The 17,298-nt window shown below is 37.1% G+C and overlaps 1 protein-coding gene across 2 annotated transcripts in view; it reads right to left on the reverse strand.

Annotated features, from left to right (window-relative positions):
• Adgrl4 (adhesion G protein-coupled receptor L4) overlaps positions 1-17,298 on the reverse strand; it is an 87,755-nt gene that overhangs the window by 3,006 nt on the left and 67,451 nt on the right. For both annotated transcript variants that reach the window (XM_075981089.1, XM_075981090.1), the window contains one exon: positions 1,017-1,108. In XM_075981089.1, coding sequence (XP_075837204.1) covers positions 1,017-1,108 — 92 coding nt within the window. The remainder of the gene's footprint in view (positions 1-1,016; positions 1,109-17,298) is intronic.

Consider the following 17,298-nt stretch of genomic DNA (forward strand, 5'->3'; position numbering starts at 1 on the left):
TTAAATCTTTCCCACTGGGGACATGGCCTTGAAAATAAAGCTGCTAGGTGCCAGGTGTTGGTGGTACCTTTAATCCCAGCACTTGGGAGGCAGAGGTAGGTGGATCTCTGTGAGTTTGAAAACAGACAGAATTACATAAAGAAACCTTGTCATTAAAAACCAAAAATTAAAACCAAACCAAACAAAAAACAAAAGAAAGAAAGAAAATGAAGCAGCTGGTGTTTCTCATTCAAATCAGCAGAGCCATTACTGCAGTGCTGCAGGTGTGCTTGCAACACACTTCAGAAAATGCAGCATTTTGAACTGTATTAAAGCCAGGGCCCAACATGAAACTCTCACTATCGAGAGCTGAAGCAATATAATAATTCAAACACTTGCTAAGTTCCAACTATGAATCTTCCTTGAGGTGTCAGAACTGCAGGATGCAGGAGTGTGTTCCCAAGCAACGCAGGCAGCAGTCGCTTCCCACACCCCTACTTCAGCTTCCCCTGAACAAAGCCTTCAAGGTCTTAATAGATCAGTCTTAGAGAGAGCGTTAAAGGAAAAGTCATAGCAACTTATAAACCCTGAATCAGAAGAAAGATTTGCCAAGGTCTGAGAAATATCTTACAAAAGACAGTCATTAAAATCTATTTTTAACTTAAAACAATTACTCTTTCAAATGGTAGTGCATTGTAAAAGATGGATTTATTTACTATTTAATCTGTGATGTTTATAATTTTATTAAAAGCATTAAGTGCTTTTTTCTAATAGATATTTTAAATATGGTGGAAAAACTAATTCTTTTAAAGACACAGTGTCCCAAATTATTTGTTGTTTAGGTGATTAAGGGACTGACAGTGTTGCAGAGTGATCGAACACCTGTCTGTCACATGGGATTCCCTGTGATTGAGTCTGTTATAACCCCAGAACCATGAGAGAGAGAGAGAGAGAGAGAGAGAGAGAGAGAGAGAGAGAGAGAGAGAGAAGCAAAGCAAGTTGCTAAATCTTTTAAGTAAACGTTAAAAACCACATACCTTATGTTCTCATAGCAACTAACTTCTGGTTTCAATCCAGCAGTGTGGCGAAAAACTTTGTATATGATAACTCCAAAAGCCAAGAGATTAACCTGGGGAGAGACATTACTGTTAACAAGAGAGCATCTTCATTATCACCCTTATTTACCTAAATACTATAAGCCAGCAGGAAAGTTTCCAGTAGCAAATATCCCAGAGGCTCGTGTGACACACACAGTGATGTATGTGTTCATACACATGCAGAAGCGTCAAGGAACTTTGCTAGCACACATTGTAAGCAGTGTAAATGCTGCTTTGTTCACTGTTTCTTTGAAAAGAAGTTTGGGAGACATTGTCCACAACCGTTTGGAAAGTTATCTGGGAAGAATTCATGGAAATTAGTAACTCAGCCAAACACCACCCCTCTACTGCTAGAAACATCCTGAATGCACTTTGCTAATGTGGTTCATCTACTCATCTTGTCTTGACATTATCTTAGGATTTATTTTCCTCATGGTTAATTTCAGAAGCTTTTGAAATATTAGTGAATGAAAAATATTGGTTGAAAAATACATTTTTTTACTGGACTTATTCTTTTTTGTACTTTATACTTGCTAGTACAATACTCAGTTTGTTGTCTCTTACTGTCACAAGACTGTGAAAGTATATTTTCTTCTTTCTCTGTGTGTTTTTTTAAATGTGTTTGTTTTATTCGGTGTGTGTGAGTGTGTGGCCTTCGATCAAATGCATGCAATACCCGTGGAGACCAGAAGAGGGAGGGCATTCTAACTAGGAACTGTAGTTAATGGCTGAGAGTTACCATGTGGATCCTCTGAAAGGGCAACCAGAATTCTTCACCCCTGAACCATCCCCAGCCCTATTTTCCCATTTCTGCAATCTTACAAGTCAGACATGCAATGTTCAAATGATAAATGCAATCCATCCTAATACAAATATACTGGGAACTCACCAAGACCAGCTGGCCTGGGTCTGGAAAAGCCTGGGATAAAACCGGACTCTCTGAACATAGCGGACAATGAGGACTACTGACAACTCAAGAACAATGGCAATGGGTTTCTGATCCTACTGCACGCACTGGCTTTGTGGGAGCCTAGGCAGTTTGGATGCTCAACTTACTAGACCTGGATGGAGGTGGGGGTTCCTTGGACTTCCCACAGGACAGGGAACCCTGATTGCTTTTCGGGCTGGGGGGGGGCTTAATTGGGGGAGGGAAATGGGAGGCGGTGGCGGGGAAGAGACAGAAATCCTTAATAAATAAATAAATTTATAAAAAAACCCCAAATATACAAATAACAAAATATTAAATATATGTGTAGTTAATACGTTAATATTTTATTAGATGTATGTTAGTCTAAATAGATTTTTCAAAAATGCATTTTGAGATGATAGTACCAAGTTCTATATCATAATCTTAGATAACTCTTATTTTAATAATTTAGAAGCTTTCCCTTATTCTAAGGAGGCAATTTCTTTTGTTTGTGATTTTGATTGTTTGTGATGCTGTGGATAGGGCCAGGGCCTTGCACACATTAAGCGTGCCCTATCACTGAGCTACATCTCTTAGACCCTAAAGAGTTTTGTAGACTTTCTCAGAATTCAGTTGAGTACTAAAATAAGTATAAAGAAATGGGTCAGAGAAATTCATATTGCCACTTACCCATTGAAAGGTCTTTGAGATGAAATCTTAAAGGAATAAGTTCCTAGTCATTTCTTTCTGCTTTCAACTGTTCATTACTTCTAATTATATGATTAATTAATTCCAATTACAGTCATACTTCCATTAAAAGACCTTAGCAATCGCAGAGGCAAGATAAAGTAGTTTTAAATTGATTTAGTTGACAGCTTTACCCTATTTAGATATTAAAATAATGAACTGAAATGTCAATTTAATAATATTTAATAAATACAATTTAATAGTTACAAAATGAATATGTAACATTTTATACCTCTTTAAAACCGTAGCTTTATATAAAATTAGAGACCACTACAGTTAATGTCATAAATATATGCATATATGTTTTATGTCATAAAAATGTTTCAAAACTGATTGGTACAAATGATTTATGCCACAATTGCTTTGAAGCTCAAGTCATTTAATGATATGTTTACAGTGAATATTGTTGTCCACAAAAGAAGAGCTCTAAGATAAAGTAAATGATTAAGAATCTGTTCTAGGCCCATTAGTTTCCCCTACATGAATAGGACATTTAAAGTATGGGCTAGTGTTTCTTCGACTCCTCCTAGTTCTTGTGAACCTGATTTTCAGAGCTCAGAAGCTCTCACACACTTCGCATGTGCCCCTTCTCTTCCAAGGTTGGTTAGGGAGGATGAAAAGAGACCTTTCCTTTGGGGAAATCTAGAACTGGAAAATACATTTTTCTGTAAAAAGAGGAAAAGTCAAAAAGAAAGAGGAGGGAAAGAGAAGAGGAAGAAGACAACAACAAACATGGGGCGCTAGACACGTGAGAGGTTAATTCTTATACCACAAGCTCACATTTCTTCAAATGTGAAGAAAATAGTTATGATACCAAGAAGTATCGTAAACATAGAGGAGTAAATCAAAAGTGCCATGGGCACTTCAAATATTCTATTTTATGTGTTGATAGCACTCATGCCTGGGTATTAAATTTTATTTATTTTAGGAATTTTCTCAAGCATCTGAATTATCCAGTGTCAGATACCAGTGAGAGTTTGGTACACACACATTCATGAATAAAACTGACATGATCTTTTGTTGTCATCAATTTTACTAAGAGAAGGCAAATAGGTAACCTTAAGATGCTCATCAAATCAGCATGTAGAAGAATGAAAATAGATCCATATCTATCACCACGCACAAAATTCAAGTCCACATGGATTAAAGATTTCCAGATAAAGCCAGCCACACTGAACCTCATAGAAAAGAAACTTGAACTTGAACATGAACGCATTGGCACAGAAGATCACTTCCAAAATATAATCCCAGTAGCATAGACACTGAGAGAAACAATTAGTAAATGAGACCTCCTGAAACTGAAAAGCTTCTGTAAAGCAAAAGACACGGTCAACAAGACAAAACAACAGCCTACAGAATGGGAAAAGTTCTTCACTAACCCCACATCAGACAGAGGTCTGATCTCAAAAATATACAAGGAACTCAAGAAATTGGTCATCAAAAGAACAAATAATCCAATAAAAAAATGGAGTTCAGACTTAACACTGAAGAGAAAGTGTTAGTTCAAGGTTACCATCATTTGCCCTTGTAAGTGGTCTTTGTCTACACAGTAATCTATTTTTTAACACCAGTATCTCAGTGTTTGAAATATACATTCTGTTTGACATTCTATTGAAAAAACTCCTTAAGCAGTATTTTTATTCTTTTAAATTTTTTACTAAAAGGAAATTTAAGTAGGCAAGCAGAGAAGAGAGCAAGAAAGAACTCTGAAGGACGTGGACCTTTGGATACCTTCAACCAAAGGGCTTTGAATCTACAGTTCAAAACACAGCATCTCAGCCAGTCATTTCCTTTTCTTAGTCTTTTCTCAATAATTGATGAAGCCATTTATATGCTGATTCCAAATCTCATGGAAAAGAATAGAAAATTTCTCTTGCTGCACTTTTAGACTCACATTTTAATTTTTCATTATATCAAATAAAATAAGGTTAATTTAAGACTGTGTCATGATTACAACTTACATGTCCTTTAAAATAGTTTTAATATCTTTAAATTAACTGGTACCAGACAAACATGCTTATGTCATGAATAAAAACAGTTTTCTATTCAACTACTGGGTATCCATATAAAGCGTTTATTCCTTTCCAAAACGTAGACCACCTTCTAAATGATGAAGCAGTTCAGTATGAGAACAAAGAGACTGTGCTCCATTAATTGTATGTTAGCAAAATTAGAATCAAAGGGTTGTGGTCTTGTTTATTATTCTTTTTCTCATTTAGGATAATCTCTGAAAAGGCCTCAGTTAAATTGTCAATCATACACTGTATCAGAAAACCTGTGGTGTGTGGTAAACAGAATGTTTTCCCAAGATTTTTCAAACTGTAGTCCTAGTATCTGTGAGTATGCTACACACACACACACACACACACACACACACACACACACACTGATGCTTCAGGTAGAACAAAGGTTGTAGCCTCTCAGATAAACAGATGACCTTGAATAATCCCATTAGACCCTGTCTAATCGTATGAGCTATGATGAAGAAAGAAGTCTAGAGAAAAGAAAGCAAGAAAGGAAATCCAGTAGATGAGTGGAGGCAGAGATGCTGGCTTTCAAGACAAATGGGCTATTGTGAGGGTCTCTGCAGAGCCTCAACAAGCAGAGAGCAGCCCCTTCACACAGCCAGCCAGGATCCCAGGCTTCAGTCCTGCGCTCACATGGCATGAGCTTGACCAAGAACATGAAAAACATGGAAACAACCTCTCCCCTGGAGCCTCTGGTAGGGCTGAAATCAGGACAGATAGATAGATTCTTAGAACAGTTGATCATCACTCTACACAGACTTATGATGTGTGGATCTGAGAGAGAGACACAAGTGAGTTTTGTGTCCTGAAACTTTTGGTCATTTTCATGGTACCAGTGAAAATAAGGACAAAGAAAGCTGGAAATCAAAGGTGTGTGTATTGTATACATATATACATATATGTATGTACATGTATATATGTATCATGCATGTACATTTAGCATAAATAATGAAAGGCCTTATGATTATAGATGATATTAATTATATTTAAGTAAAAATTGACATATACAATCATTTATCATTAGCTCCTGCTTATATCAATGTTCTATATATTTAATGATAATCAATTATATAAGGTTTTCCTTGTTTATTATTTGTAAATTATACTGCTATGTTTCTTAAGTCAAATGACTAAGATGAATTATACTAATATCTGACTTCCTCTGCACTGTCACCCACACAGCTGTTTCTTTCTAGTTCCTCCCAGTCTCCTTTTTGATGTACTTTTGATTCCCAGAATTGCCTGATGTGCTAAATATACATTCTCAGAAACACAGTGCTTACTTTGTGTGTGTTCTATGCCATATTTGGGACACACACAACTCATTATTTATCTAAAATTCAATTTGTTTGATGCACTTTATTTTGTAGGTTAACCCTTATTTTTTACAAGCTTTCAAATTCAACCCTAAATTCCTGCATCACTGAGGATAGGACATCTTAGAGGAAATCCCAAGGCTGTCTCCCTTTACACAGAGGCCAATTTTTCAGTGTAAAAAAGCGTGTCAAAGTTTGAGGGGGTAAATTTTCAGATCCTGTTATAGAGCCTCAACATACATGTATGTTAAAAGACTGCCCTCATTCTCCAAAATTAGGAAGTGGGTAAAAGGTCATAAAGCCCTGAGTACAGGAAAGAACACACATAGCTTTGTTAGCATGCTTTAGCTTTGGAAATGCCTCATGGTACTTAGGAAAGTTATGTCAAGAAGCAATGAATTGGACTGATTAGCATCCTTGTTAAAAAGTCATCGTTAGGAGCTGGGCTTGTGATTCAATTAGCAAAATGCTTGTCTAGCATCCAGAAAATCCTGGGTTCCATAGCCAGTATCACATAAACTCACTTGTAATGTCAACACAAGAGGATTAGACACTGAAGTCTTCCTCAGTTACATAATGAGGCTGGACTACATGAGATCTTGTTTCTAAATAAATAAAGTAATGGATGGAAATAAACTCTACAAATCTTAGTGATAAAAAGAAATAAAAGTTTGCTGAAAGTTCACAGACACGATGACATCACAGTGTGGGCTGCCCTGGTCTCAACATTGTGAAGTCAACTGAGTGACCTCTCTCCCACATAGACTGGGACAACACTGTGAAGTCAACTGAGTGACCTCTCTCCCACATAGACTGGGACAACACTGTGCGCTCCATCTGGTTTAGTGCTTGGCTCAGAATAGCTACCTCGGGAATATCTACAGAGTTAGCAGCTATTCCTCCACCGAGATTCCAAAACTGACCTGAGAGAGAGTAGACAACAGAGAAAAGGAAGGACAATGTACAAGTATATGACAAAAACAGCTGTAGATTTTCAAACACATTGGAACATCTGAAGCCATCTGCAAATATAATGGGTGCATTCAAGAGGGCTCTGAACAACATCCCAAGAGAAGATCACCAACAATAGACCACTCTGGGACAATGCATGTTTTCTGATGTTACACTAATCTCTTGAGGCTGACAAGTAATAGACAGCAATGTTTCCCCAGTAGACAATCCTGTTTGGTAATGCACTTGGATGAAAAGTTGATTTGGGATAATGTATCATTTTACAAGTACTTATAAATGACTGTAACATTGAGATTCAAGAAATCTTATAGAAATACCTTTTAAACACCAATATTCATTGAGTGAATATTGCTCATGAACTATGTGACACTGTCCATGACGTCTTAATTCTCCTTCTATTACAATTATAAAACTATAACTAATGATGCTTTTATTAAATTTGCTTTCCACTCAGGACACCAGAATTACAAAGAGGTTTAATAATTCACCTGAGATTATGACTAGAAAGGACTAGAGGCAAAACTCATTCCTAATGGGCTATAGAGTTTATGCTATCAAATATTTTATAAAGCTATCAAACTGCAGATAAAAACCAACAAGGAGACACTAAGACTTAAAGAGGTCAATCACACATACATTGATGTCAGTTCATTATTGGTTTATGCTCATTCAATTTGGTCAAAACATGATAGATCCTGCTGATGGAGACTCGGACCTGTGCAGAGAGAGCTGTCCTCTCCTGAAGGCAAGAATCCATTCAGTGATCCAGGGGTCAGAGAGTGTGTCAACGGGTTTTCCACCCGGCACACTCTGAGTATGTTTTCTTGTTCCACTGGTGTGTGGATGTGTGATGTGAAAATAGTCTAAAAAGAATCTTAGCACAGCAACTGATAATTTTCTAAGGATAATTAAGTGTTCACACTTAAGCTGGGAGTGTCTCTGTTGCCCTCATGTTTTTTGGGCAGTTTGAAGGAACAGGTCACACAGGAGTGTTCTTCAGAGTTTTGTTACTCACGGTAACAGGTTCACCCTCTGCTGCTTTTCTCTCTACTGCAACATATTATAAGGTGTGTAATGGGTGTTTGGGTCACATCATCTACCTTTAATAAGTGATCTCAGCCACACACACCAGTGAACTTTACATGCTCAGAGGGCATTGTGGTCAAACATCACCAATAACAAATAAACACATTAGAAAATATCAAATGGACATTTTCCCTGATTCTAGAGGAAATAGGTTTGCCAACCAGGTTGCAAGAGTTCTCACAAGCCAACCAACTTGATCTCTATACAGATCTGATCACATTTGATACAATGAGTTTAATTGTTGAGAAGGCATTATATGACATAAACTTAGATTCATTTTCTTGTTGTATTTAAGATTACACACTATGTAGTTCAATACATATCTTCTCTTATGTCAAGTTCATGTCTTTACATGTGACTTCCTAACTAGTCATTTGAAACATTTTGTTCTATTGGGGAAAAGAGCTATTCTTCATGAGATAGCAAGTTAGCTTAAACAACACATGGAAGAACATCTAGTGACAAATTTAAGTGAATTCTTCCTACAAATTTAAGTAATGCCAGCAAATTCAGTAAATATTTCAGACACAAGAAGACAGCATCACTGAAGACATGGAAGGGTATTGGAACAGTAACCAAAACAAGAGCATTAAATCAACATTTGTGAGGCTGAAACTGAGGGAGCCTTCTAAACAAAGCAGAAATAGGAATGTGTCTCAGTGGCTTATCTAGGTGAGCACAAAACTCCGAGTTAAATCCAAGCACAAAGCAGTAGCAGAAAAACACACTCTACTAATTTATGTATTTTAGTTACTGCATTTATATAACAAAATAAAATGTTATTTTCAGATAGTGAAATTTAAATATGATGGAGTATATATCAAATGTATGAAATATTTTTCTTTCATGTTTAATTCTTTAATCTTTTCAAGAATGTGTCATAACTTACATACTCTCCGTAGTGTCAGGCAACGTGCATCAAGCAGTAAATGTGTAGGGTTTGCTGGATGTGAGGATTCATTCCAGAAAGTGTACACTTCTGGAGGACTAAACTCCCACAAAAAATGCACGGCTCCTAGAGCAGCATTGGAAGTTCCATTCCAGGTCTAAGATCAACCAGACAATTTGTGAGGCTCTCTTTATTTTGCTTTCTTCATACAAAAACTTGAGCAATATTAATGTTTATCTTACAGATTTTTGTCTGAATAAAATTATGCAGTTAGTGTAAGGTTCTCTGAATTGTACTCAACAAATAGTAAATCAGTAACGGCTCTTTGTCTGTAATCCATGACCCATGAGGAAAAAAATACCGCTTCTACATTTTATTTTTAGAGTCTCAAGGTCAGGAATAATGACTTGAATCTAACAGGCTCAATATTTGCATGTTATGTGAATTAAAAAATTAAAATTAATTAACATTGATATTCTATACTCAAGTTCCCTTAATCGTCTGTATAAAAAAGCTATCAAATGACCAAATGTGCAAAAATAACCGAACAAGTAACTGAACAAATGTGCAAAATAATAATAATTTGTCTCATATCTTGATGATTTTACTACAAAATTCTCTTTAACATTAAATTATTCAAATATTCTCTAAACCCTGCACATGGTCCTTAAACGCCAGAGTGAAAGAAAATGAAAATGAACACATGGTAAATGCTCAGAAGACAGTGATCCTCTGGTAAGAACTGAGTCAGGGAAGGGTGTGATGAGTGGCTGCCAAGGCTGCAATTCCCCTTCCTGGATTTTATGGATAGACAAGGGGCATCTTCACTTTGACATCTATCAGGAAGCAGTGTGGACCTATGATGCATGCTCTTTAACGAGGCCTAGATACAAGGATAAGGCACACCTGAAAGCTTTTGAAATACAGCTGTCGGAATATTTCTTTATTAGGATATTTCCTCCCCCCACTTCAGCTGATTTCCTATGTTAGCTGATTAAGGGCTCTCTCCTTTGCTATGGCTAAAATTTTATTCTAACAATGATTAACTTTGACAATAAGGGAATTATTTATATTTTGACATGTTTCCATTAGAAATATTTTTACACCTAAATGTTTTTGGCTTTAAAATATTTTATTAATTTAAATTAGAATAAAAAATAAAAGGAAGGAGAAGAGAATGGAGTATTTGTAAACATGAGGATGAAGTGACCCCTTTGACTATAAGTGGATTGCATAGACTCACTTTTCTAGCTTGTTTTAACTGTAGTTAGTCATAGTCCATGGAAATGGAGGCGAAGGAGAAAAGCTGGGTGCAAAGTTATCACAATTGTTCATTTCAATGTCATAGCAGAAGAGAAGCTGTACAGTGACTTCTCTTTCTTTTCAGTTTCAGAAATGAAAAGTTCTCCTTGGATATACCCTTGCAGAATAAAATGTGGCTGGAGGTTAGGAGAAACAGCAGCACTTTACATAAGCTTGTACAGTTACTTGACTATTCATTAGACTTTAAGACACACTTCGCATAATTAAATTCAAAGATATAATATTCAAATCATTTCCAAACTAAACTTTTAAAGATTTTTTTTTGTTATTTTTAATTACGTGCATGGTTGCATACATAAATGTAGGGGCTCCTGACGACTCAAGATGTCAGATCCCCTGGAGCCAGAGTTACAGGTGGCTGGGAATTATCTGACTTGGGTGCTGGGACCTTAACTCAGGTCCTCTGGAAGAGCAGTACACATTCTTACACATTCTGGACCATTTCTCTAGGATCCCAGCCCTGGAAAGCTAGGTTTTAATCTAAAGGGTAAAATGGAAATAATATGAAATTGTTTCCCAAATTATAATATTTTGCTTCTTATTTTTAAAATGATATTCATATTCTTCTAATGCCATTTGCAGTAATTCTGTTGTAGAGTTACTGTCACTATCCTCATATCTGTACTAGAGATGCAGGGAACAGAAAGGACCCTCTGAATGCTTCCTTCAATAATCATGCTGCCTTTGAGACCTCTGGCACTGACTAGCCAGGACCTTACTTTGTTCAGATGAATTTAAAACACCACATTGCATGTTTTAGTGAAAACACACCATAGACAGGCTCCCTGGCCAGAGACAATAATCCTTCCTAAGAAGAAAGCAAAGTAAACGTGACAGATTTTAGGGAAAGTTTCCAAGTGTTATGCTTGGTTTCCATTTCCTCTGTGGGAAAAGAATGAGCATGTTTGAACAAATTCGTCTTAGTGTATCACTCACTTCCTCAACAGCACAACTTCAGTGTTTGCTGCATGCTCAGCCTGAAGAACAAAACAGTGTAGAAAAACCCACAATAATTCCCTTTCACAGACCTTATAGTCACCCAAGGAAGGTAAGTACTGACTAGCCATGAATCAGATAGTTAGAGAACTTACACACACTGTGAATCGGGGAAAGGATTCACAAGAAGAAAATACAGACTTCTCATTTTGAAAGCATAAGCAGAATATTTGCTCTAGGCCGATGATTAGACATGACTTCCTTTAGGCAATTTTTGAATTGAAGTATACAAGATAAGTGGGACTTAACTAGGAGAAAAGATGAGAAGGAGTTGAGACAAAGCGATTCCATATGTAGAGGGAGGATGCAGTGGAAGGACAGAGGTGACATGCCCAATAGTCTATGTAGTGAAGCATTGAGAGCCACTGTAAGAAACCTGACCAGGTGGGTTACAAGGTGTGATGTATCCTATCGAAAGGGTCTGCATGTCATCGTTTGCCTGGACTGTTGAGCAGTGTTCTCTTCAGGTTGGCGTTCTGTGTAAATTACATTGAGGTAAACTAAGAGAGATCTGATGTGGTCTACTCCCAGCTTCTGCTATATCTACAGAGGTACCCTGTGCAAGTCACATATGCAAAGTACATTCCTTTGCATGTGGTTCAACATGCATGGAAGGGCATGAGCAACACCCACTTCCATTTCCTTATACTATACCTGTACAAGGTAGTTACCAAGTTCACAGAAACATACCCAGACATTGGTGGTTTAATAGCAGAGACTTGGAATTGCCATTATGGTCAATCACATAGGATTTAATTGATGTGGAGTCTCCGCTTACAAGTAATGTTTTTGTATAAAAAGACCAAAAAACCCAATTTAAAAAATAATTTTGAAACAGAGCTGTTTTGTAGATTCCCACACAAAAGCACTAATTTGAAATATTTTTAAAGGCTACTTATTACTCTCAGAAGGTTCCATGGTTTGGAGATAAACTAACAGGCTACTCTTGGAAGAAATCCTGTGCAAGGTTATTGACTTGATCGCAAGAACAATGTGAAGGCAAAAAAAAAAAAAAAAACAAAAACAAAAACAAAAAACCAAAAAAACAACAACAAAAAAACACGGCAATAGAGTGCACCCAGCTGGAGCGGGCATTGTTTAGCTACAGACCAGCTTGCGCAATGCCCTGCACTACTCTCAGAGAGTGAGCGGAATATGTACTTGCCTCTTGACTAAATTAAACAATTTTTAAAAAATGCATCACGAACAAATTCTTAAAGGTTTTATGACTTAGATTAGAGATAATATAAATAATTTGCTTTATTGTAATCAATCCACTTACAGAAATTTATCTGCTTCTTAAATTATAAATAGTAGAACCCCTTTAGGCACTTCTAAACAGATAAGTCTAGATTATAGTACCAGAGTGCAAAATTCTTGTGAAATCTGATCTACCAAATGCTGTTTCTATTTTTATTTTCATGTGTTGCAGAAGCTTCTGCGAGGATCAACTGAGACATATTAAAAGGTTTTGTGAAGATTAAAAGATTATGCTAATGTACATCAAGTACTAATTCTAATGACTGTGTGGACCTACCAACACTGTTAGCGCTTTTCTCTTCTGGGCTGCACCATAGAACCCGTGCTGCAGAAGGATGCTCCCAAGGGAGCATTTGAGGTCGGCATCATTTTAGACATTTTTTTATAATTGGGTTCAAGAGACTTGAGGTACTTTTAAAACACATTTTCATTTTATCTCTAATTTTTACAAGTTTATCCAACTCTTTTGAAATTCTCCAGTGAGTCCCAAAACATTATCTTTGAAGGTGTTTCCAGTAACAATACAGCTCCTATCTATGAGAACATATCGAAAACCAGCAATGCACCAGTTATATTGCGCGTTTTACCACTCAGACGACAGTCCCTCCACTTCATCTCTTTAAAAAATTCTGGCTATCTATTGTTCAAGGAGGCCAGAATAATATGAAAAACAAACACCACGTTGCAGACACTGAACTACTTATTAATATAGAGTATACAGAGGGACTGGGCTATTAAAATGCTTTAAACCCAGACATCACTGGAAGTTGGGACAAAAGACATGTTGGCATTAAATTGAAACTTTCAATGAAAATGGTGGTCTGATCATCACAAGATTAAAATAAAAAATTAGTATCATTTCTTAGTAGAGCTTTAGTGTGGTTATCTTCTGTTCAGCGCCTACTCCTCGACTGCAATTTGTCATGTCTGAGCTCTTTGTACGAGAGTACAGCTATTGTTAACTGCCCTGTCTGGACTAGTGGCAGTTCCCAGTGAAGGAAACACGGGATATGGTCTTCAGGAGACTACTGACTCTAGAGATGTTTCGGGTTCCCTTCCGAAGGTAGTATTACGACTGGAATCTGGGGAGTAGGACCTGCAGGGGATGCGAACTCCCACAATGCCCTGGACAGAGTGATAATAAAGCCTTTTTTGTCCAGTGTTCGACAAACCTGTCTTACAGTAAAGAGTGGAACCTTACTGTATGTGCAGCCAAGCCATTGCCTCCTCCCTTAAGCATTGATCCAGTTTGGCAGGCAGGGCAATCACCTGTGCAAAAGACCTCCAATTAGGAGAGCAGGTCTACCTTAAGATGTGTTAAAGAAGAGGAATAGTTTACCCTTTAATGGGATGATGTTCTTTTCCTTCTTAGAATTACACTAATCTCAGTTTCCCTCCTCTCTTCTCTTCCCTCCCCTCCCTTCCCCTTTTCTCCTCTCCTCTCCTCTCCTTTCCTCTCCTCTCCTTCTTTCTCTTTCCTTTCCCTCCCCTCTCCACTCCTACCTGCCTCCTCTTGTTTCTGTTCTCTTTTCCTTTCTTCTTTTTCCTTCTCAACTCTATCCTTTTCCTCCAAGCTGTTGCTGAGATTTATAACTAGCGTGCGCTGCAGTATTTCTTGCAAACTCTATTAAAATTTACCTTGAGCTTCTGTTTGAGTCCATTCTTAAATTCCTTAGCAATGAGGCTAAGAAACCCAAGTGGGAACCCCAATTTCTACAGTATTATCTTACAAGTACAAAGGGACTCTCCTGAGAGTCCAGTCATAATTGGTCTATTGCAATCCTTTCTTTTTTTGGTCTTTATTTATTCTAACATCACAATGTTTGACACCGCAGTAGGTAATAATACCCGGTATTGGCATAGATATTATAATAAAAGCTTTCTCATATATTATTGGCAGGATAAAAAAATCAATTCACATAATTGTTCTACAGGATAATTATGTAAATTTAAAAACCTGCACATACTTGCATTTCTACCTCCACGATATGCTTCCTAAGACTGTCTTAATGGATATGCAGCTGTGGTGGGACTCAGGTTTTTTATGCAACACTGCTTTTTAATAAGGAAGTGCTGGAAGCAAATATTCATCCTTAGGGAAGTTTTAAATACACACTCATAATAAGCAAGCGTAGAAATGGTAAAATTGTAGGTTCTAATGAGGAAAGACAGATATGATATACTGTAGGCTACAGGTAATTCTGTTTTTTTTTCTTAGTTTGCAATTGAGTGGGTACATACATACAACAGAATAATCTTCTGTTAGAATATAGATTAAAGATACAGAAGGAAGCATAAATGACCTGACAGAAGTGTGTGAGGACACACACACACACACACACACACACACACACACACCACACACACGTGGATATATACATGTATATGATTATACATATATATATATTCTAAAGATATATTTTAAGTATAAAATTACAATACAAAAGCAACCAAGAAAAAGGAATTTCCTCAGCTGTCTCATGCTGAAAAAAGGAAAATCTGCCCTTCTCCAAGAAAAGATTTATGGCTTTACAGAGACAAGAATGGGTCGGGGAAGAGATGACCACACCTTGACATGGACTGCCTAGATGTGCCTATCCCTGGCCTTCTATTGAAACTCTAATCTCACTTCAGGATCTCTTCATTCCTCTTCCCAATGTGACCACAGGAAATAGAGCTCCTTTATTTGCTTTCTACACCTAACTTGGCCACTTTAATTGTTTTCTCCAGAATAGGGGAATAAGGGAACAAGTGTGTCTTCTTGGGGGTATATATAGATAATGACGCCCAGTTCTGTAACAGGAGTAGTCCATTACAGGGAGTGCAGGTGTAATGTGGAATATACAGTTTTATGGCATTTATTTGTTTCTCAATCTTGGACAATCATGAAATTCAAAATGTAGTAACATCTTGGGTGTGCAAGTCCTACCTTGTATGAGTTATGTGAATAATTCATTTTCAGTACTTTTAATTGGCATTTTTTCAAAAGGAGCTAGGAGATTAAAGACAGAAGGACAAACCAGAGGAGGATGGCTACAAACTTGGGTGGTGTGTGGGTGGGGTAACACCTTGGGGAACCCCGTGGAAGAGGGGGAAGAAAGATTGTAGGAGTCAGGGAGGGATGTAGGATACCACAAGAACATGGGCCACTAAGTCAACTAAGCTGGGCTCATATGGGCTAACAGAGACTGAAGCAGCCATCATGCAGGCCTGCCTGGGTCTGCGCCAGGTTCTCTGTGCATGTTATAGCTGTTACCTTGGCGTTTTTGTGAGACTCATAAGAGTGGCAGAGGGTGTTTCTCCGACTCTCCTATCTGATCTTGTGTCTCCTTCCTCCTATTTGGTTGCCTTGTCAAGCCTCTTTAGGAGGAACGTTTCTGGCTTGTATTATTGTGTCTTGTTTTGCTGTGTTTTGCTCTTGTCTTTTGAAGGCCTGCTCATTTCTGAAGGGGGACTTAAGGGGAGTAGATCTGGGAAGAAGGGAGGTGGGGAGTTGGAAGGAGTAGAGGAAGGGAAAACTGTGGTTTAGATGTGTTGTGTAGGGGAACAATTCTATTTTCAATTAAAAAAAAGACAGAAAATTCCTTTTGTGGACATAGATTAATTAGTATTTGATTCAATTAAGAAAATCTTATCTAGTTGGTAGTGACTCACACCCTTAATCTCAGCACTCAGGAGACAGAAGCTGGTGGATTTTTGTGAATTTGAGGCTAGCCTGGTCTACAGAACTAGTTCCAGGACAGCCAGGGCTACACAGAAAAACCCGGTCTTGAAAAAAACTAAAACAAAAAATAATAATAAAATCTTACTGGGCATATGTCTATAGGAATATTCAATTGCTATTTAAAAGTGATCTAATTTTTGTAAACTCCTTTTTATATTTGTTTACTTGAATCTAACGGCTTGTATAGGTTTGGTTAAAAGAACTCAACATTAAAGATTAAAAATATTGAAAAAATATGGAAATTATCTTTAGCTTGAAGCTCTCCTTCCCAAAGACTTAGAAGTCTCTTTCCCATCCATCTTACTTTCAAAAGCATGGTGGATCCTTTCATGTGTAGTCAGAATGTTAAATTTTTAAATGACATGATTCTCAGGTAGAGTCAACAGCATCACAGGTTTCTTATTTCTGAACACAAGGGATCCATCATATTAATAAGTTAATATCTAAGAAAAGACTTTTGTATAATCAATGGAGGAAACATGGCTGTTCAAATATTTTAGCATTTAACTCTATCAGACCAGACTAAATGTTAAGTATGCATGTGAAACAACATATCTACAACGGCAAGAGGTACCATAGATGAAATAATTTAGTTATTTCTCATTTATATTTTGTCTCAAAGGAATTATATGTTCTGACATCAAGCCTAGCACACCCTTGAGCTCTATTCTTAAAACACTAGCAAGTGACATTATAGGTGGCTTGTTCTTGTAGGGGGCATTTAGGACATCATGTAAGATGACAGCTGTTAACGGTTCCACAGCATCCATATACCTCAGACATGACCTGTGCATCATTTAAGGCCAGAAAACCATCATCATCAACTATTATGATTTAAAACTTAACTTATACTTTGATTTAATCTAGATTTTATTTATATTTGTTAAGTTTCTATTTTATTTTCTCTATTTTAGTTAACTTTTCTTTTGGCAGAGTGTACTTTAAACCACAAGGTCTAGATAATAGCAGGCATAT

Source organism: Microtus pennsylvanicus, chromosome 7 (genome assembly GCF_037038515.1).
Source record: "Microtus pennsylvanicus isolate mMicPen1 chromosome 7, mMicPen1.hap1, whole genome shotgun sequence".
Lineage (NCBI taxonomy): Eukaryota > Metazoa > Chordata > Mammalia > Rodentia > Cricetidae > Microtus > Microtus pennsylvanicus.